The following is a 21,858-nucleotide window of genomic DNA, read 5'->3' as shown; positions in this document are numbered from 1 at the left end:
CCTTCCTGAATTCTCTGTGACTTTTTCACCCTTCCTCTCTTTCCTGTTGAACCAGCAAGGCATCCTGATCTTGCAAATTGTGTAACAAAGAAAAACAACTTGGAATGAGGTGGTTCAGGTTTCCAATTTAGCTGAATTCACGAGCTGGAATAACCTTTAACACCTCCACCTCCCCCATAAATATCGTGTGGTCAGTGTTTCTGCGGTGACAGGGAACTATTCGTGTTTGCACTTTCTGATGTTCTATTTCTGCTTCTTCACTCAAATTAGTGAAACAAATTAAAACAAATGTTTCACAATCGCTTCTGATCTATGTATACTTCAAAGTAAGGAACAACGAAGGAATACGGAATTACAAGGATATGTGGCGGAAAATGACTCCTTTTTCCTGTGGACAATAGTTGGATACTGAAAGGCTGGGGTAGAGTGGACATGGGGAGGGTGCTTTCATCAGGAGGAGCGTCTAGTATCCAAGGATAGAGCCTCAAAATAAACAGGTGTCCCTTTAAATTTGAGATGAGGTGGTATTTTTCAGCTAGTTTATTGCCACAGTGGGCTGCGGAGTTCAAAGTATTGGTGTATTTAAGGCAGAGATTGATAGGTTCATGATTGATAAGAGGGTTAACAGTTACGGGAAAAAGGTGTGAGTCATAGAGTCATAAGGCACAGAAATAGGCCATTTGGACCATCTCGTCTTGCGGAACTGTTATTCTGCCTTGTCCTATCTATACCTGGGCCACAGACTTCAAAGCCCTCACAACCAGGTACTTATCTAAGCTTCTCTTAAACGGTGCAATTGAACCCGTATCCATTGGCTGCTCATTCCACACTCTTGCCACTGTCTGAGGGAAGAAGTTCCCCCTCAGGGTCCCATTAAATAATTCACCTTTCGTCCTCGGTTTGAGCCTCATCCAACCTCAGTGGATAAAATCTGCTTGCATTTATCCTATCTACACCCTTCACAATTTTGTGCATTTCTGTCAAATCTAATAAGGGAATTGAGAAAGGAGAATGTTTTTTTTTAAAAAATCAGCCATGATTGAATGTAGGAGCAGACTCAATAGGCTGAAGAGCCTATTTCTTTTTGTATCTTATGAGTAAGCACCCTTACCAAACTAAAGCACTTTGTGAATCATTAAGTGGTTTTATATATTATAGGATGATGAATTGCACACAGTTTGATACCATGAAAGGAACTCTTTACTATACATTCCAGCACATAACTTAACGGGCATAACCAACCTTCTCTACACACATGGGTCTTGTAAACAGAACACCATCCAGTGTAACCTAGCCTAATTCTTTTCATCTGTGTTGGATCAAACTTCAAAAGCACAGATTGTTAAGTGTGAATTTTACACACACCATGACTTCTCTCCAGAATTGGAAACTACACTTAAAAGTTTCCAGGATTTCCTCTGCTCTTTATCAGCCATTGTAGAGAGCTTCAGATCAAGTTGCTTCCAAAAACACAAAAGCCTTCTCATCATATTAACTCCTTACAAGAGATCAACAACCAGAGTGTTTTGAAAACAAAAAAAAAATCATTTGCCTTTATATAGGATGTCTAATGCAGTATATAGGCCCTACAGAATTTCATAGGAGAGTTATCATATTAAATACGACTCCAAACCATAAATTGAAACTGATATTCAGGGAATCCTAGAACTCTGGTGTTAGGTTGCTGAAGATCTGCCTGTCAGTCGTGAGTGATGTACATGGGACCAGATCTGGAGGAAGGTGGAGAAAGATTGCAAGGGCGGAGGAAGCTACTGAGATACATAAGGACTGTGGCCAAAGTAAGATCTAAAAAGAAGGATGAGAATTTTAAAACCAAGCTGGACTGAAGATTACTGTAGATCAGTGAGTTCAAGGAAACTGATAGATGGAACTTAATGAAGACGAACGATTAGATTTTATTGTACTGCAGATCATGGTCTTTCTTGTGGGCTTTGCAATTGCTTGATGGGTGGAGGGTGCAGATGCCTTTTTTTGATTAAGTGGGTGGAGGAGGGTCATTGCTTTGTACATGGGAGGAGGAGTGGGGGGGCTTAGGGCTTCTAACGACTTTTACTGTCACTCATTCTTTGGGGCACTCTTCTGTTTTTTTCAGATGTCTGCAAAGACCAAGAGTTTCAGGATGTATATTTTATAAATTGAACTACTGAACTCTTTCAATATGCTCAAGTTTAAGTAAGATGCCAAAATAAAGGCAGCCTATGATACACAGCTTGTGCTTAATCAAAATAAAATCATTTTAACTGAATGAACAAAACCCTTATAAATGTTCTGTCAACAATGCACATCATCGTATGCACCTCTTCCACTTAACTCAAGTCTCCCTCCAATCTCATTTTCTTCCATTTGCCTATATAAAAACTTCTGCAGCTGTATATTTGGAAACAAACTGGGGGTAATGCCAGTCTGACCTTTTACACACTGCTTTAGAAGAGTAAGAAATCAAATCTCATATGTCCCAACACTGCAAAGGGATTTCTAAAAGCTCAGCATTGTCACCCATGGGTAGATTGATACTGGTATCACAGCTGCTGAATGCCCCGATTTAAATGTATTCTGAATCATTACATTTCACAACCTCATCTTAATTCACACAACATGAAATGTTAGTACTGCAGAAGTCTTTTGTCTTCAGACAGCATCAAGCACTGTCTTGTCAAGAAGTACACGTCTTGGAAATTTACGGGTGCTCTGTACAGCAACAAGAGCATTACTCAAGTCTCAGATGACCAGTTTCTTCTCTAATTGAGTGACACTGTCAAATCCCATGACGTGTCCTTCTGCACCTTCTGAGCAAAAATTCTATAATGAGTGCTAATTAGTGCAGAATATTAAACAGTGCAGTCAATCGGGAAAAGAACCCATACCTTATTCAGGTGGTAATTTGTATGTAGCATCACAAAATTCCAACATTTGTTTTGTAAGTCATCTCCCAAGCTCTACTGCCCTGGCATCCCTTCAACCCTGTCGCTTGCAAGTTTTGAATGAAACAAGGTCATGAGTGACAGCAGAATACTAATCAGGCCAGTGCCCGAGTTGTACCATTGAAATGCAGTACGAGGACCTCAAGCAAGTTAAGGATCACCTCTATATAAGCAGGAAGTACAACAATAAGCGAGGCCTTGTGGCCCATCGTGCCCATGTTACCACCATTTCTTCAAAAGGAGCTGCTAAATCCTACTTTTATGCCCTTTGCGCTCAGAGCTATTTGCTTTCTTGCTTTTCCAATACTAATGGAATTATGCGATTGTACAGTGAGAAAAGAGGCTGTTCTTACCACTCTGCTTCTGGGCAGAACCTTCCAATTAGTCCCACTGCTGTGCTCTTTAGACAGATTCCTGATTAGTTAGGGCATGAAGGGACATGGGGAAAAGGTGGGAGATTGAGGCTGGGGGGGAAATGGATCAGCCATGATGAAATGGTGGAGCAGCCTCAATTGGCCAAATGACTTAATTCTGCTCCTATATCTTATGGCCTTTCTTTGTGGTTCTTCAAGGTCTCTCCCTTTTATCTGATTCCCTCTTGGAAGTTTTTACTGAATTTGCTTCGTCCTTCTTCGGACTGAGCGTTTCATAACATAACAAACGTTGTTGACTCCTCATCCTTTCTTTTTCCAGTCCTGATGAAGGGTCTCGCCTGAAACGTTGACTGTTTGCTCTTTTCCACAGATGCTGCCTGGCCTGCTGAGTTCCTCCAGCATTTTGTGTGTGTGGCTTGGATTTCCAGCATCTGCAGAGTTTCTCTCGTTTGAAAATGTTCTTGCCTGTTGTATTCCTGATCTTATTTCTTCGCACCGTCCAGTTTTATTCTAGCGTTGTTAATTTTGTCAGGAATCTTAAATTCCTTAACAGTTCTGAAATCAGTCAGCAGCTACCATCATGGCACTGACTTTAACAACTCTCAGGCCACTTCACCGGTTGGAAGTAAATGGATAAAATTTACACTTAAAGGGAATATTTGCCATCTCACCACAAACAACTTACTGGTTTAACCAAACATTTAAAACCTATCTTAACAGCATAACAATACTGAGGAAAGAAGAAACAAGTTTTTATAGGAATCATGTAACAAATACCCTTGGGTCTTTCTGCAAGAGGGTATGGGGAACAGCTCCAGGCCTTCCTGCCACATCGATGGGGTTGGAGGTCTATGAAAGAAGATAGAAAAGCCTATTAAAGTGGACGATCAGAAAACCGTTTCTGACTGTTCTGTGGATCAGGTGAAATGCTTAATCAAGACTGGTAACTCGAAGAGAAGGAACAACCACTTGCTAAGGAGGAAAGAGCGCCTTAGTCCTACCCAATCCTGGTGCTTCTTATTCACTTTGAACCTGTATGGAAAGAATACAATTCTCCTGCTAGTTTGGTTGTTATGTACGCATCACAGCAATTATTCATCGTCTGTCCACTACTTTAGAAAACTTACTAACTGAGGCAAGGAATACTGATGTTAACAAAATTAACAATTCTCATTTCATTCGCTAAGACAGGGGTTCCTGGCCTTTGTTATGCAAAGAACTGAGGGGTCCGTAGACCCCAGCTGGGAATCCGTGCATGAAGAATACCATTATAGAACAGTACAGGAACAGCTCTTTCAGCCCGCCATGCCTGTGCCAACCACGTACACTACCTAAACCGTCAGCAGCTTGTGTTGCACCCCATTCAGTAAAAACTCCTCCAAGTGTTTGGACGTCTTCCAGTTCTAACCCTGTAGTTTTCCTGTCAGATTATAGGGACACCATTTTCTCTCATGACTTTCCTGACTTGCAGAAGTGCCTGAATCTGAGCAATTCCTCAATTGCCCCATTGTCCTCATTTTCTTGCAGGCCTGGGCAAAATGTGAACCTACCCTTTGTCTTCGTATCTGCTCACCAATAACACGAGTGTGATATAGCTGCAGGCCCATAGCCAAAAGCACTACTTTTGGAACTGCTCAACCTCTCTTCAGATAGGATTTTCTAAAACACCACTATATTTAAACACAGATCCCAATATTAGAAACAGGTGGGATAACACCCTGACAAACCCACTCTCCTTTCAGTTGAATGTACTAAGATTTCCCACTGTTCACCAAGAGTCTGCGTGAGAATCCAGATCAGGAGCTCAATAAGATAGCTTAAAATGGTGGATGACGAACCCTACATCTGCAGTTAGCAGCATATTTAACCTCACTGCGTTTAAAGTTAGAATGCCTAACGATACAGCAGAAGATGCTCAGAAGAAATGCACTATTTCTGACCAGATTGCTAGAATAGATCTGTAATATCTGCTTGTAAAACATAAAATCCACCATAAAAATGAAATTAATAGTCAAGAGGGTAAACCCTGGAACTATTCTAACAGAACAGTTCCAAAATTTAATTGTTCTAATTGCATTTATCAGTTTAGTTAAAGATGACCACAGTAATGCTTTTACAGAATTAGGCTGTAATGGATGAGATCAAGTAATAAATTCCTCAGTTAACCACCTTTACATATAATAGCATAAATCTGAGGCTCATTATTGCTCAAGCTTTTAACACTTTCCAAAACATCTTTAAAAAAAATTGAGACTAGAAGCAATCAGGTGTCAATGTTGTGTGAGGGAGGTTTTTAGATACTGATAGGTTATAATAAATGTGAGGATAATAAAAACAGATTGCTCAGAAAAATAACTAAAAGCAGCAATAGAAATGTGAAGCCTTTAGAGAGCTGAGTACAGGGTGTGACATTTACTAAGACATTTTTTTGTCTGAGCATCTCTTTTATCCCTAGCTAGTACAATCACTCTACATTTAGCTGGGGTTCTGCATCAGTGTGGGTCACCCATCATGCATTCATTACTGGAAGCATTCCACAGTGTAACCACTAAAGTTGCTTGTCTCTGGACAATCTTTGGAACTGGAAAGGTACTTCACTGTGCTGGCTAACTAAAACTTGTAGCGTTATTAGAGGCATAACTTCATGTCCCCTTGTCAAAATAAATAAAATACATGAAACATTCTTTATATAATTTGAAGTTCATAAAATATAAACTAAAAATATAAATTCTCTTTCTTTAGGTCATATTGATATAAGTTACAGTTCTGGCCTCTTTACAACTGGTTTCATTCAGGTAAAAGACTGACTAACTACTGGAAGTGTTTTGTAAGAAGCAAGTTCTGTAAATGCCATCAGGCCATGAATGAAACATGAGACACACCTAACCATTACCCCTTCATTGTGGAATGTACTGGAAAATACACAGGCTCTGAAATACATCCTCTACTTCCCTGTTTGTGTCATGGCTGACCAGTTAAAATGCACGGCCATCCACCTGCAAAATTAGCTCAGCTTTTCTGTCTCTGCAGATGCTGCCTTACCTGGTGGACGTTTCACCATTTCATTGTGTTATTCTATCTGCAGGGTCCACCAGATCCCCCAGCCCTATCTCCCTCAAAAGCCAACACCTGAATAGTAGTCCGATTTGGTTACACGTATGTGGTAATTACCCAGCATATGCACACAAAGCAGGAAAATAACTGCAATAACTGGTCCAATATCTGCAAAACAATACCAGCTTTTAAATCTCAGTGTACATTCTGCAGGCTCTAGGCTGAGTAGTGTATACCGTACTACTCAATCTTTTCCGAATCCTGAGAATGTTCAAGGATAATAACCTCCCCTCCCCACACCTGCTGCCATAGTTCACCTCCCATCAACATCACCAACACCCTCAGCCCTACAGCTATTGATGCATACACATCCGATGACACCAGCAAACATCACTATCACCTCCTCTATTTTTAACATTACTGCCCTCCACCCCACTGCACAATCCTCACTCTGTCCTCCATTGTCTTCTACGTCTGTCAACCCCATCTCACCATCAACCACTACTGTCACCTCTACCCTACACGTTAGACTCCTCCCCCACTGCCACCACACACCACCTCTATCCCAGCTGCTACTAGACCAACTCCTTACAAATTTTCATTACAATTCGAAAGGAAACACATTTCTATAATTACAATGACAGCAAATCATAAGTTCTTTCAATGTTATACATTTTTCAAGCAGACACACAAATATCAATACCTCTGAGAAACAAACATTAGTTTAACAGTAATTGAGATACAAATGAGAGCAGGAATGTCGATGAGGACAGAATGCAAATAATTCTTTTAAGTGAGGTGTAAGGAGTCCCATGTCCAGCAGAGTTTGCAGAATACAATTTTGCTCCAAGTGGCAGATTTTTTTCCTTTGTCCAAATTAAGAGCTTCCAAATATTTTTCCCCATTAGATGATTTGGAAGATTTGGTCAGCACATGGAAATGATTCACAATATCCCATTATGGTTCATCCTGCCAGGATTCAGCCAGCAACATTTCCCAGTTCAAAAGCCTTGAATGATTGGTAATGCTTACATTGGAAAAAGAGCAGGAGTGCAAAGGAAAGACATTGGCAAAGGGATTTCAGGGTTACCTTCGGCTGAAATGCTCCTTGCAGAGAACCAAAAGGACCTGTAGGTGGAATCATGGGAGAAATTCCAGCCATGGATGGAGGATAGGAATGAAACAACTGTGGAAAAGAAAAAAAGGAGGAATCCTTCAGATCTGCTGAATCCAACAATTAAGCACAGCGAGCAAAAAATAAAAACACTTAGCACATTTTCTGCTAATACACCACATGCTCAATTCAAAATGTGAGAAAATTCTTTTGAATTAGGATTTGGTTTCACCAGCATCTTAGAGCCATTTAATATTCTGGCTGCTATGAAGGCTAATAGAAGGAATAGTTGCCCACCCACCTCTAGATGCAACTCAGTCCCTCCAAAAATCACAAATCCTATCTAAATTGACCTGTGTATCTGCATGCTACTGTAAAATGGGCGAATACTTGATGGCCTTTCACCACATTTCCCTCCTGTTGCTAACTGCAGCGTATGCTGACATGAATAAATACAAGGAAATATTGTGCTCTTGAAAAAGCTCTTTATAGGCCTAAGCTCTCCACATGCTCTCCCTGGCAATGAAGCTATTCACATGGAAACCTTGGCACATGCCCTTTTTGAGGATATTAATATATTTTTATGAGAACATTGCCCCTAAAGAACAATATTTCATAGCACATAGGAGCCAAAGCAGTCAAACGCAAATGGAATTTGCAAAAACTGAAATGGCTCCATCCGAGTGTTTTATGCCGTGAATTTGAATGGGATGGAGATCATTTGTATTCTCTTTCTATTATCATTTCTGTAAGGAACAATAGCAAGATTTTCATGAGAAACTAAGATCAGGAAAACTAAGCGATGTTAATACGAACTTTCTTTCTCAGACTTCATTTCCACATCCTAATGGGGCATGTCTGTAACCTGTATTTGAAGTCAGCTGCTCTGAGTGCATTCAAATCCTTTTTGATAAGACGGATCAAAAGATTGAGCAAACACTCATCCTTTGCTTACATTTTGTGAATTCAAGCTTGAAACGGATCATTTTATGCTCTTTGTAAAAGAGAATTGCTTCAACTTACCACAGTGCTGGTACTTTACTAATTATTAATTATCAGATGTAAAAGAAAGCACTGCAGATTACAGAAAGTAAGTGGCCTGCCCCAGCTCCACATATGTCATCCATCAGATGACCTAGCTTCAAAACTCTTACAAGACCTGATTGACAAGCTTTCACTTCATGGATTCCATGGCAGAGATATGCTAAATTAAACAAAGAATCTGTCGGCTGGTGCACAGAGTTTGGAGGACGCTGGTGAAACCACCTCCTGACAGAAGTAAAGATGCAATAAAGCAAGGATTATTAGCAACCAATGTTTGTAATGGGGAGTGCAAGAACCTGCAAGTTATGGAGATTTTACAATTCAGGCACAAAATAAACTACTATTCCACCACCACATCTGAGAAATGGGATTGTACAAATAAAGCTAAAGTTTCTAACTAATAACCTGTGTTTGGAGTATCAATGATAGAGCCGTTGAAATCTACCTGTAACAACAGCTCTGCCAATAACCGCTGTGTATCAGCCACACATAGGTACACAAAAGCAAATGGATAACCTCTCATTAGATTTACCTTCTTCCTCTTTATGCAAATGATAGTCATCTCATGGTATTTTCCATGAAAGAATGAAGGGAAACAGCCATAGTTAACCTGGGCATCAGAAACGCTATCACTCACAAGCAAAACTGACTGCAACTGAGCGAAACAGAACCATCACTTACCGTTCAAAATGCATCACTTTCCCACTTACAAAAACTTCCATCTCCTCTAGGATTTTAAGGCAGCAATTTAATTTGTTCATCTCATTCTCCGCAAGGCCACCTACCAATCACATCTAGCAGTCTGGCAATAAATTTGAGCCACGTAGAGAAACAGAAGCCAGAACTTTAGAGATTGATGTTATTCCAGTACTGGTAAATTTATGACATGCAGGATATTTCTACAATGTGTGGCAAAGAACTTGGCTCTGATCATCTACACCCCTTTCCAGAAACCACCCCTTCCTGTGGCTGCTCTTAAAAAAAAATTATCATAATATATTCACCCTACAAACACAAGATTAATGAAAATTTCAAACTCTCATCACACCAGATATGCTTTCAGCCTGGGGGGGTGGGGGGGCTCTTACCCCGGTTAAATGATCAATCCTTGCCCTTAAATTTTTAACTACAGGTCCAAGCACAATCCAGAACAAGGTTCAGTTTGTGGAGGTTATGTGTGCTGCAGGTAGGTTCAGTGCAATGGAAAGCAACAACAGCAGCATAGAAAATGTATAGCTGTTACTGATTATTGGCATGGAGAACTCAGCTTAGAAGTAGTAACTGAATTTAAATCAAATATTTTGACTATGTTCAAATAAAGAAACTGCTTCACTACAGCCAGTGAGGAAATTCTACCATGCCTTATGTGGAATTTGCTGAGGGATGCAGCCACTTAAAATGTGGAACACATAGCTTCCATTGACTACCATCTAAAGTCATGATAAACTAAACTAAGTACTGTATATTCAATAAGTAATGGTTGAACTGGCTTTCTCCAAGAATGATCTATCAGTAATATTGAAACTGGATAGTCCCTTAAGTTTTAATAGATGTGATCTCCAGAAGATGAGATTAAATAAAATCTATTTCAGCACTATTTTATCTATAAAAATTTTGTCTGACTTACCACATTATTCAATTTTGATCCTATTACTGAATGAAGAATACAAATTTTGAGTAGACGTTGTGACTTCATAAACTACCTACATCTTTTTGTGTGCACTGTGATTGATTTCTTCTTAATGCATTCCAATTCTTTTTTCAACATAACTTTCAGGAAAGTGAAAGTAAATTAAGGTTACAAGTTGCTTTGGTAAAAAAATTTCCATGTATTACAGATAATTCTGCTATGGGTAAGAAGGTAGTCATTGCTTGCAAATGAGCGCATGGTAGCGTAGCGGTTAGCACAACACTTTACAATACTGGTAACTGGGGTTCAGTTCCAACCGCTGTGTGTAAGGAGTTTGTACGTTCTCCCCATGAACATGTGACTTAGTGATCCAGTTTCCTCCCACAGTCCAATGATTTACCAGTTGGTAGGTTAATTAGTCCTGTGATTAGGCCAGAGTTAAATGGCGGCTGTTTGGCAGCACAGTTCAAGGGGCTGGAAGGGCCTATTCCATGCTGTATCTCAATCAATCAATAAATATATAAAACCAAATGTTCTTTATTCTGTGATACCCCAATAAAATAAACTCACTGAAATCTCTCAAAGACTCTAATTGATTACAAACAAAATACACAAAGGGTAATGGTTGAAAGTTAATTCTCCGACTGGAGACCTGCCTGCCCCGCCCAACTGGGGTGCCCCAAGGGTTAGTGTTGGGACCTCTGATATTCATTATTTATGTAAACGAGTTAAATAATTTGATATGAATGCACATGGCATGATTAGCAAGTTAGATGATGATATTAAATGAGGGACTTTTGCAGATAGTGAAGCAGGCTACATTGAATAACAAAGAGATCTCTGTCAGTATGGAGCTGGGCTAAGGAATAGATTTCAATTCGGATAAGTGTGAGGTAATGCATTTTGGATAAACAAACAGGGTAGGACCTGGACTATACGTGGTAGGGCGCTGATGAGTGTTTTGGAGCAAAGGATCTGACAGTTCAAGTGCAGAGTTTGCTGAAAGTAGCTACGTAAGTCACGGTGAAGAAGGTGCTTAGCATGCAGACCATCATTAGTTAAGTCATCGAGTTTAGGAGTAGGGACATTATATTCTAGTTGTATAAGTCATTGTTGAAGCTGCACTTGGAGTACTGTTACAGTTTTGGTCACCTTTATAGGAAAGCCATTGTCAAGCTGGAGAGGGTGCAAAAGAGAGTTATGAGGATGCTTCCAGGACTAGTGGGTCTGAGTGCCAGGGAGAGGTTGGGTATGCTGGATTGCTGTTCCTTGGGGCATAAGAGAATGAAGAATGATCTTGTAGAAGCCTATAAAAATCATGAGGGGTATGCGGATGGTCACAGTGTTTTCCTTGGATTGGGAAGTCCAAAACTAGAGGGCACAATACAAGAGGGAAGAGATGTAAGAGACTTGGGAGGTACAGAGAGAGTAGTAAATACCTGGAATGAACTGCTAGAAAAAGTGGTCAAGGTGGGCACAACTGCATCATTTAAGAGGCATCTGGAAGGCTACATGGAGGGGAGGGTCTTGGAGAGTTCTGGGCTAAAGGAGGGCAACAGGGACTAGAAGGAAGGAATCTGTGGTTAGTATGGACCAGTGGGGCTGAAGGGCCTGTTTTCATGATGTACTATTATATGACTCTATGACTAAAATATTTACTTATGTAACTAATAATTTGATATTCTGGATCAAGAGATAGTCAGATGTAAAGTGCTGGAAAACATGGCACAAAAACATGAGATACAATATCAATAATAAAATTTCAAGTAAATAGATACTTCTTTCCAATCAGCATTAGACGTGTCAGGGTTTTATCAGCATGATGATTTCTACTCATCTGGAGGCCAGAAAATGTGTTCCAAGGACAACTCATCTCCTGGGTTGCATTTTCCACAGTTAAATCTGTATTTACTCTATAGTTAAGATATTGAAGATTGGGGGAGTCACCAGTGTGCTAAAAACAATTAGTTAAAATCTGCACAAAGGTAGAAAGATTGAAAAATTGCAAAAAAAAAAGTTCCATTTTATTACGGAGTGTAGTCCTCTTCCATAAAAACACAAGGTGGGTCTCTGAGAGCACTGGCTTCATCACAGCTAACAAGCTTCATTTTGTTACTACTTATAAGCTCTGCAACTGATCAGCAACTTACCGGAGTGTGTGTATTGCATGGAGGCGCACTGATAACCAAGCAAAGCTTTAGATGCAATAGATTTGAGAATGAAGTATAGGAAAGCAGCTCAGCTGTGTGAATACTAATGATCGTAGTAGCACAGTCAAAGAGCAGCTCACAGCAATGATTAAAAACCCTTGAAGCACTGTCTGAAAAGTGAGATCTCCGATGTATGTATAACAACCCTATTGGTATAAGCAAGGACCCAATCCGATCTATCATGATTGAAAGATCATCCCCTTTTGACAAATAGCTAGGATATAATTCATATGCAATTGTCTTCATTGATTGGCTTGTGACCAGCTGATGACATCACTATCAGCAAGCTATAGACACAAGTTTTTATATGCTTCTTGTATTCAAGCCTACCTTTGCTATACTATCCTCCCTTGACACACTGAATCCCAAGGATCTCAAACTTACAAAGTTCTTACCTCTCTTTCCATTCTCTTAGATAAAACTTCTAAAACACAAGACCAGCATTCCCGAACCATAAAACTCTGACAACCATACATGGCCAAATCATCACCCTTCTTTTATTCTTTACAGCCTTCCACTGAGCAAAGGCTGTTTTTATTTTCCTATAACTTCCTTCTTTCTTTGTTTCGCAATAAATAAGAATTTATATAATGAACACTACTTCTCTCAAAACTTCTTAATTGGGGCTACAGAATCTTCCACATCAAAATTCAAACGAAGTATAGCGCCAAATCCATGTGTTAGTAATGGATCCCTGTTGCTTTATAGAGGCTCCTCAGGCCTCAGTTCAAAGCTATCAGACGTAAGTAATACTCAGCATATCACTTAAAATGCTTCAGTGATCACATTTAATTTTGATTCTCTGAGAAAAAAAATTGTACTGAGTGCAAGAAGCTGTGTAGGAATGCAAGTAAAAATGGTAACTTGATTGGATTCAGTCTATGAAATAGATTGTGGCCTTTATATTTCTGACTGTTGTGATTTAGTTCAAGAGAAATTCCATGGGCCTTTGATATCCAGGCTGTTTAAATCATCAGGAAGGATAAGGTTTCTGAAGGCTGGGCTCTGATGTGAATTAAAATGCACAATGCACTCAATGATGAGCACCAGGTGCTGTACTGAAGTTGAATTGGAAACCATTCCCTCCCGCATCTGCTCTCAATTTGAATTGGCTCTGGTGCAAATGGACAATCCATAGTCAAGCTGCATTCTTTGTTCCATTGTTCTATTACTTAACTGCAGTCTGCATTCACCCTTACTTTTTGACAAGGATTGATCATCTTCATGTACTAATTACTGTGAGGTCCCTCCATGTTTTCCTTCATAGTGCATTTTATGTGAAGTCCATAAAAGCTGAAGGACTTCCAGTGAGCAGGGAGCAAGTATTCACTCTGTGAATTTGAGGTAAGGCAGGGGACGTGGACATAAATATGTTGGAGAATCTGACATTAATTGCAATAATTCAGCTCCACATTAATGGCAATAATTTCTTTGTAAATTCAGTCTTTACGATAAAAACATGCTTGAAAATATTTTGTAATAGCAAATCCTTTCAATAAAGGATTCCCTTCAAAAAGATGTTAAATGCAAGCTATAACAATTCATGTTAACCTATACAAGATGTGAGAAAAGGCCCAGAATCTACACTGAACCATGTATTTTAGTGCCCTGATTCTTTTGTTTTGGTTCATTATGGATATATACAGAAATGATGGTTAGTATCCTGTAAATATCTTCAAGATCTGCAGAGCATCAGAAAATGATGCAGAGGGTTTCAAACTCAGCCAGCTCAATTATAGGCACTAGCATCCCCAGCAGTGAGAATATCTTCAAATGCCTCAAAATGGCACCATCCAACGTTAAGGACCCCATCATCCAAGACATGCTCTTTTCTTATTACTACTATCAGAGAGGAGATGCAGGAGCCTGAAGACACCCACTCAATATCTTAGGAACTGCTTCCTCCCCTGAACAGACAATCAACAACCCATGAACACTACACATTATTATTGCTCTCTTTTTGCACTGCTTATTCAATCGTTTAAATATATTTTTTGTAGCTTTTTAATTGCATTGCACTGCAAAACAACAAATTTCATGACACGTCAGTAATATTAAACCTGATTCTGAGAATAACTGGACGCACACATCAGGGGTCTTACCTATCCCTGCCAAAATCCAGTCAACACAAATACAATATCTGGTCTAATTATTAATGCTCCAAGTTGTTGGACCACTTAAAGGAAGAATGTCCTTCAGCTTCTCCATCTCATTATCTTCTCTGCCTCATGTGGAATCATTGCTTATGCCAAGGTGAACTTTCACAGATCTTGGTGGCCCTTAGCTCCTTCTTTCAACTCAGTCACTCCTCACATAGAGTACATACTGATTTTTGAAAATATAAGTAAGCCATGGAGATAAATAGAGAGGAATCTATTTTTTTTCTCACCTAACATTACTTTGGCCTGCATATTACTTCTGGTCCAAGTCACTGATCAGCAACCAGCAGTCAGAACTAGATCTGATTTTCTGTCCCTTCACTCAAGAGCTAAATGGTGATGAAACAAGGTATTTTGGCCCATGAGTCTCATCACTGAAACAGGTGAATTTATTCACAAAGCTACAAGTTATTCTCAGCAGGTCAGGCAGCATCTATGGCAGGGAATAAATAGTCAACATTTTAGGCTGAGACCCTTAATCCATCCTGATGAAGGGTCTTGGCCCGAAACGTTGACTGCTTATTTCCCTCCATAGATGCCGCCTGATCTACTGAGTTCCTCCAGCATTTTGTGTGTGTTGCTTTGGATGTCCAACATCTGCAGAATTTCTCAAGTTTGCAAGTTATCCTTTTCATTCCATGACAATTTTGCTTTTATCCAATTTAAACCTGCACTTAGGAGTGCTACATTCTGAACTAATTTACAAGTTCAATATTGTTGAAATATCAAAGAATTCAAAAGTGGCAACTTCTTTTTAGGGTACCGGGTACTTCCCATAGTTCTGTTCTTTACCTATTAGTCTTGAACACTTACTGATCTTCTAAAGAGATCTGTAAAAATCTTGGGTAATCATACACTTTCCCTATTGGTCTGAATCTGCAAGGCGAGTAGGATATCTTCACCTAGTCCTCAGTTGCATTTGACTTTACCTTTGTTGTCTTATCTCACAACTGAATCAGGTTTCAGGCAGGACAGTTCTCAGAGGAGCTCCTTTTACAGTACAATTTCCACCTACTTTTTAAGGGACAAAACTGTCAGGCTACTCAAGAGCAGAAGGCAAGACCAATGTGATGAACATGACCCACTGAGGATTCAGCGCTGGGGAGAATATGGGCTTTTGCTTGGTGGCATTACCCTATCCCAATCTCGGCTTAAAATGGACATTTGTAGTCTGTCTACAGACTGTTGAGATTAACCTTCACGGCATGGATTTGAGCTTCAACATGGTCATCTCCAGATAAGAGGCAAATAAGTAGAGTTTCCAAAGATTTTCTTTATAAATGCAGCAGATGATGAACAGGAATCAGGCACAAGTGAGCAAAATTCTAATATTTCAATAATGTTATCTGATGTGATTCCTGTTAACAAAATCTTCAACTGGTTGACCAGAGGAGTGCAGGTCCTCAGATACTTATCTAAGGGTTAAAGCATTCCTACCATTATATAAAGAAAGTACCAATGCCTGGAGCCAACCTCACAAAATGCTGGAAGAACTCAGCAGGCCAGGCAGCATCTGTGTAAAAAAGTACAGTTGATGTTTTAGGCCCAAGCCATTCAGCAGGATTGGAGGGAAAAAAAAGGTGAGGAGTAGATTTAAAAGGTGGGGGGAGAGGAGAAAGAACCACCAGGTGATAACCTGGAGGGGGAGGAATGAAGTAAAGTGCTGGGAAGTTGATTGGTGGCATGAGGTGAGAGAGGAAAAAGATGGGAAATGGAGAAGGTGGGGGGTGTTTGGGGGCAATACTGGAAGTTTGAGAAATCAATGTTCAGGCCAAAAAGGTTGGAGGCTACCCAAACGGAATATAAGGTGTTGCTCTTCCAACCCAAGTGTGGCCTTATCTCAACAGTGGGGGCAGGCCATGGATGGTCATATCAGAATGGGATTGGGAATGGGAAGTGGAATTAAAATGGGTGGCCACTGGGAGATCCCGCTTGTTTTAGCAGATGGAGTGTAGATGCTCAGCAAAGCGGTCTCCCAATCTAAAGGGGTGGATCCAGCAGAGGATAACAAGGTGTACGGGTCCATTACAGGCGGCGGAGAGGGAATCTCGGAGTTGTGGAAGTGACTGGGATAGGGGGATAGGGACACCAGGTACCTCCTCATGGTGGAAAGCGTGGTGCATGGAACGTGGTGGGAGAAGCAGGCAGTTGAATGTGAGTACCTGGGGTCCTCGGAGGCTCCAAATCGAGCAGCTTGAAAGCGAATCTGGAAACCACGTGGTATAAACTGGCGGTGAAGACATGTTCCTAGAAATAATTCATGACTGTAGTAGAGGGTCTGGGTAAGCACGTGGTCAAACTGTTGGAGAGCAGTATGGATCACAGCAGGGGAGCAGTGAGAGAGGGTTTCACTGAACTGCCGTCAAAGGGAAGGTTTAAACTTCTTCAGGGTTGGCACCCCCGGAAGAGAATTCGCAAGGGCCTGGCCTGCTGAGTTCCTCCAGCATTTGTGTGTGTTGCTCAGATTTGCAGATTTTCTCTTGCTTCTGGAGTCAACCTCAACTGTTTATTTGATTTCAGAGAAACTGAAGCTGAATCACTTAGGGGCTTATGAAAGACATAAGGAAACTTCTCTAACAGAGGAAATAAAAGCCAGACACCAATGTCTGTGGCTTTACACAATACATTGATTCACCTCATGTAGACAATACTCTGTTGGAGCAGAAAATGATCTCCAGTATCTGCAAGAATCTGCAGCTCTGATACCTTGAATTACAGAGCATCTGATAGAACGATTGGTAAAATTAGCCAGGAAAGGAGCTAAACTGCTTTAAAAAATATATATCTGTAGTTTAACCAAGCTGCACTGGGCTCTGTGAGTGAGGCTTGGGTGTTAGTTATCAAAATCTGGTCACATTTCCTCTCTCTTCTTCCCACACTGCAACACCATCTGACTCCCATCTTACACATGTAATTATGCAGATACCTGACCACCTGGCCCCTCTCCAAAATGCTATACGATGTGGTATTATGTGGTCTGAGAGGAAGGGGAAAAGAAAAATTAATCCAGAAGTGTTTTGCATTAATTTCTCCTCACCCCTCCCCCTCTTCTATTCTCCACTCTGGCCACTCATCTCTTCTTCTCACCTGCCAAAGCCTCCTCTTTTGCCATGATGAGGCTACCCTCAAGGTGGAGGAGCAACACCTCATATTCTGTCTAGATAGCCTCCAACCTGATGGCATGAACATCAGTTTCTCCTTCCAGTAATTTTTCCCCTTCTTCCTTTCCACCTATCATTCTTCTTTTATTTCCCATTCTGGACTCTGAACTCTTCTCCTCATCTGCCAAATGCCACATTTTCTCTATGGATGTCCAGTCCCTTTACACTTCTATCCCATAGCAAGAAGGCCTTAAAGCCCTCCACTTCTCTCTCAACAAAAGACTCAGCCATTTCCCCTCCCCAACCACCCTCATTCATCTGGCAGAACTGTCCTCACCCTCAACAATTTCTCCTTCTGCTCCTCACTTTCTCCAAACTCAAAAGGCAACCATGGGTATCAGCATGGGCCCCAGCTATGCCTGCTTTTACGTTGGCTACATAGAACAGTCCATGTTCTACGCCTTCACTAGCAATGCTCCCAACTCTTCTTGCACTACATTGACAATTGGATTGTCAACTTCATCAAGTTTGCCTCCAACTTCGACCTTTTCCTTAAATTTACTTGGTCCATTTCTGAGACCTCTCTCTCCTTTCTAATTTTTGACTCCATCCCTGGAGACAAGCCGTCTGCTGATATCTTTTATAAACTTACCAGTTCCAATGGTTATCTTGACTACACCTCTTCCCATCCTGCCTCCTGTAAAAATGGTATTCTCTTTTCTCAGTTTCTTCATCTCTAGCACATCTGTTCCCAGGATGAGGCTTACCTTTCCAGGATATCAGTAGTCCTCCTTCTTCAAAGAATGATGCTTTCTCCATTATTGATGCTGTCCTAACCCACATCTCTTCTATTTCCTGGACATCAGTGCTGACTCCATTTTCCCACTGTCTCATCAGCGATAGAGTTCCTCTTGTCCTCTCCTACCACCCCATGAACCAACATGTGATTCTCCACATCTTCTGCCATCTTCAATGACATCCTACCACCAAACACATCTTTACTCACGCCCCTGTCCCCATTCTCCACTTCGCAAGGATTGCTTCCTCCAAGACTGCCTTGTCCATTCAGCCCTCATTACAAATCTCCCTCGTGGGACATTTCTCTGCATGTGACAGATATGCTCCACCTGCCCATTCACCTCCTCCCTATGTTCAGGGCCCCAAACAGTCCTTCATGTGAGGCAACACTTCACCTGTAAATCTGTTGGGACCATCAATTGCATCCGGTGCTCTGACTGCAGCCTCCTCTATATTGGTGAGTTTCAACATAAATTGGGGGTCTGCTTTGGTAGCCAACCATTTTAAGTCCTATCCCCATTCCTGTTCCGTCACGTCGGCAGATAGCCTCCTCTTGTGCCACGATGAGGCCACTCTTAAGGTGGAGAAGCAACACCTCACATTCCATCTAAGTAGTCTCCACCTGATGGCATGAACATTGATTCTCCTTCCAGTACTTTTCCCTTCCCCCTTTCCCTCTTCTTCTATTTCCTACTCTGGCCTCTTACCTCTTCGCCTCACCTGCCTATCACCTCCCCCTGTGCCCCTCCTTCTTCCTTTTCTTGCATGGTCCACTATCCTATCAAATTCCTTCGTCTTCAACCCTTTACCTTTCCCACCCACCTGGTTTCATCTATTACCTTCTAGCTAATTCAACTTCCACTCCCCCCCCCCGCCACCTTTTTATTCCAGCATCTTCACCCTTCTGTTCCAGGCCTGAATAAGGTCTCAGCCCGAAACATCGTCTGTTTATTCATTTCCATAGATGCCGCCTGATCTGCTGAGATCCTCCAGCATTTTGAGTGTGTTTCTCCTAAATGTCATGTGGTTCAAGCCTAATTTCAATAAAATGCTAATGACGAAAATATTTTTACAGATCAGAACGCTATAGCAAGTACTTAGTCTATTGACTGATCATTGACCTGAATTCTCATTCCTTTTCCATCAAAATTGCCTAACATGCTTAACAGTTCCATTTTCATTTTGGATCCAGAGTAGTTTGAGTTCTTAGAACAAGTACTCTGATTCTCCAGAAAGTACTGCTTTGTTCACATTGCTATTTAATTGAATACACTGCACTCAACTTCCAAACTAGCTATATTCAGCAGAGCACTTCAACAAATATTATCAATTTAAACCAACAAGCTTTAACAATTCAATTCCCTCTTAAATTTTGGTGTATGGGCTATAAAGGGTAGAGCTCTCACACTAATTTTTAAATTAACACAGTGCTTCAAGGGTGGAGTGAGCTTGTTGTAATGGTGAGTTCACTCACACTGTGTCGGTAGAAAGGATCGACTTTTGTTGGGTATTTGTCAAACTGCAAAGGAATCAAAGCATGTAAAACAAATTACGGTCAGTAAATAAGCATTCACACTTGCTGTGGCCCTTAGCTTCAGACGAAAGCAACATGTCTCTTCAAGCCTGCAGCTATATTGTCAGATAGTATCATCACTTTTGATTCCCATGTTGAGTCCCTCAGCAAGTAGACGAGCCTAACTGAGAAAGGGCATCCCTTCAGCCACAGGGAAGAACAGGACTCAAACATAAGACTACAGCAGCACTGAATAAGACTTGGGAGCTCCACCAGTGGATCCACATTCACTTCTGTGGAGGAATATAATTTGAGCATAAAATGGTCATTTGAGGAGAGGTTCGCTCTTGGAAATACTCCATTCATAGCTTTGTCTCCTCTCCTATTTTTGGCAAAGTGAAGCTTGTAGTAGGGCTGCTGCTTTACAGCTCCAGTAACTCAAGTTTAACTCAACCTCTTGGGTGCTCCAGTTTCAGCACACACCTCCATGATGGTAGGTTAATTGGACACTGTATTTCTCTCTAAGGTATAAAAGAATGGTGGATTCTAGGAGGAGGTGATGGGAATGTAGGGAGAATAGGTTACAGACAGAATTAGCAGGGAATGGGGGGGGAATTGGATTCCTTTCTGAGTTGGCAAGGACTTAATGGGCTAAAATGGCCTCCTTCTGTGTTGTAAGAAAATATAGTACATTGAATTCTTCAGCCCCCTTCAAATGGGAAGATTAGACTTTTTTAAAAACCCAAAATTCTTCAGTCACTGTAAGTGCTATCTTATCAAGGCAGATCTGGCCATTTTCTTTTTGTACTAGCCCCTCTGGTTGTTTCTATACACAATAGAAAGTAAATCTGAGGTAAATATTATGCAAGATCCCATCCATATCTGGTTCCACCACCCACCCCATTTGTCTTCCAAGGTTGAAATACTTCAAGATTCCACCAATTCTGATAATCAATGGAAATTTACACATTAAAGTACTGGGTTTCCTTGCAGAGATACTTAAGGGGCAATTAGAATGGCAGCAGCCAATGCCACTGGAACAGTAGCAACTTGATGAACAGAAGATCTATAGTAAAATTGAGGATGCATTATTGAAAATTTTCAAAAAAAAAATGTCTGTACTCTTATCATTTGGCTGCCTTTTGTTTGTGGCCTCGCTTTTCTGCTGGGGCTTCCCAAATACCAGAGGCACACAGTGCTACCTGGATTTTTCAATGACTTAATCCACTAGTCTGAAAACTGTGAACAAGACATGTCCAAATTCTCAGTATTCATTCAAAATTGCAGAAGCCCATCACCAAGTATACAGTGCATTTCTCCATAATCTTAAATTCAAAACAGCACAGATAGTTAAAGAAAGATAGAAAGGAGGTGATCATGTAAAATGGCTCAAGTTAGCATCACAGAAACAAAGTTTTTATGGACTAATCCAGTTTATAGTTGCATACAAAATGTTGGTGCAAACAAATTTAAGTCTGCAAACAATAAGTAATTACAGTGGCCCTCAAGCGTCAAGGGAAATGGATTTGTTGTGCTCTACTTATCCTCACATTTCTGCCTTGGGTACGCACCATGGGCGGTGCAGGTGTTGGCATGATGGCCGTTGGCGGGATGGTGTGCGGAAATGGCGCAAACGTGTGCTGGTGAGTGTGCTGATGGGTATGCTGGTGCTGATGCTGGTGAAACTCCGCCCGCATGTAAGGTGGGGGTCCCAGCGAGGCCCCTCGGTCCGCGCTCTGCGAGGCCAAGAATCTAGTGTTCAGCTCTTGTCGCAGAAGCTCTTGCTCTGTGGGAGACAGACATACATTGTGAAGAGCCATGCCCTGATCAAATCAAACAGTACAATAGCTACAATACACTTAGCTTCATTGGATATTACAAACTGCACTTTGCATAGTGCTCCAAACACTTTCATTTGC

General features: G+C 41.0%; 1 protein-coding gene across 8 annotated transcripts in view; it reads right to left on the bottom strand.

Moving 5' to 3' along the window:
• Positions 1-21,858, bottom strand: part of auts2a (activator of transcription and developmental regulator AUTS2 a) — a 1,126,933-nt gene that overhangs the window by 35,255 nt on the left and 1,069,820 nt on the right. For 6 of the 8 annotated variants that reach the window (XM_073053558.1, XM_073053563.1, XM_073053559.1 and 3 more), the window contains 4 exons: positions 21,490-21,725; positions 19,901-19,945; positions 7,461-7,556; positions 4,094-4,165 (listed from right to left, as the gene is read on the bottom strand). In XM_073053558.1, coding sequence (XP_072909659.1) covers positions 4,094-4,165; positions 7,461-7,556; positions 19,901-19,945; positions 21,490-21,725 — 449 coding nt within the window. The remainder of the gene's footprint in view (positions 1-4,093; positions 4,166-7,460; positions 7,557-19,900; positions 19,946-21,489; positions 21,726-21,858) is intronic. The other 2 variants (XM_073053560.1, XM_073053562.1) reach the window with 2 other exon arrangements.

The sequence above is a fragment of the Hemitrygon akajei genome, chromosome 8 (assembly GCF_048418815.1).
Source record: "Hemitrygon akajei chromosome 8, sHemAka1.3, whole genome shotgun sequence".
Taxonomy (NCBI): Eukaryota; Metazoa; Chordata; class Chondrichthyes; order Myliobatiformes; family Dasyatidae; genus Hemitrygon; species Hemitrygon akajei.
The sequence above is the reverse complement of the archived record's forward strand: the minus strand, read 5'-3'. Positions and strand labels throughout refer to the sequence as shown.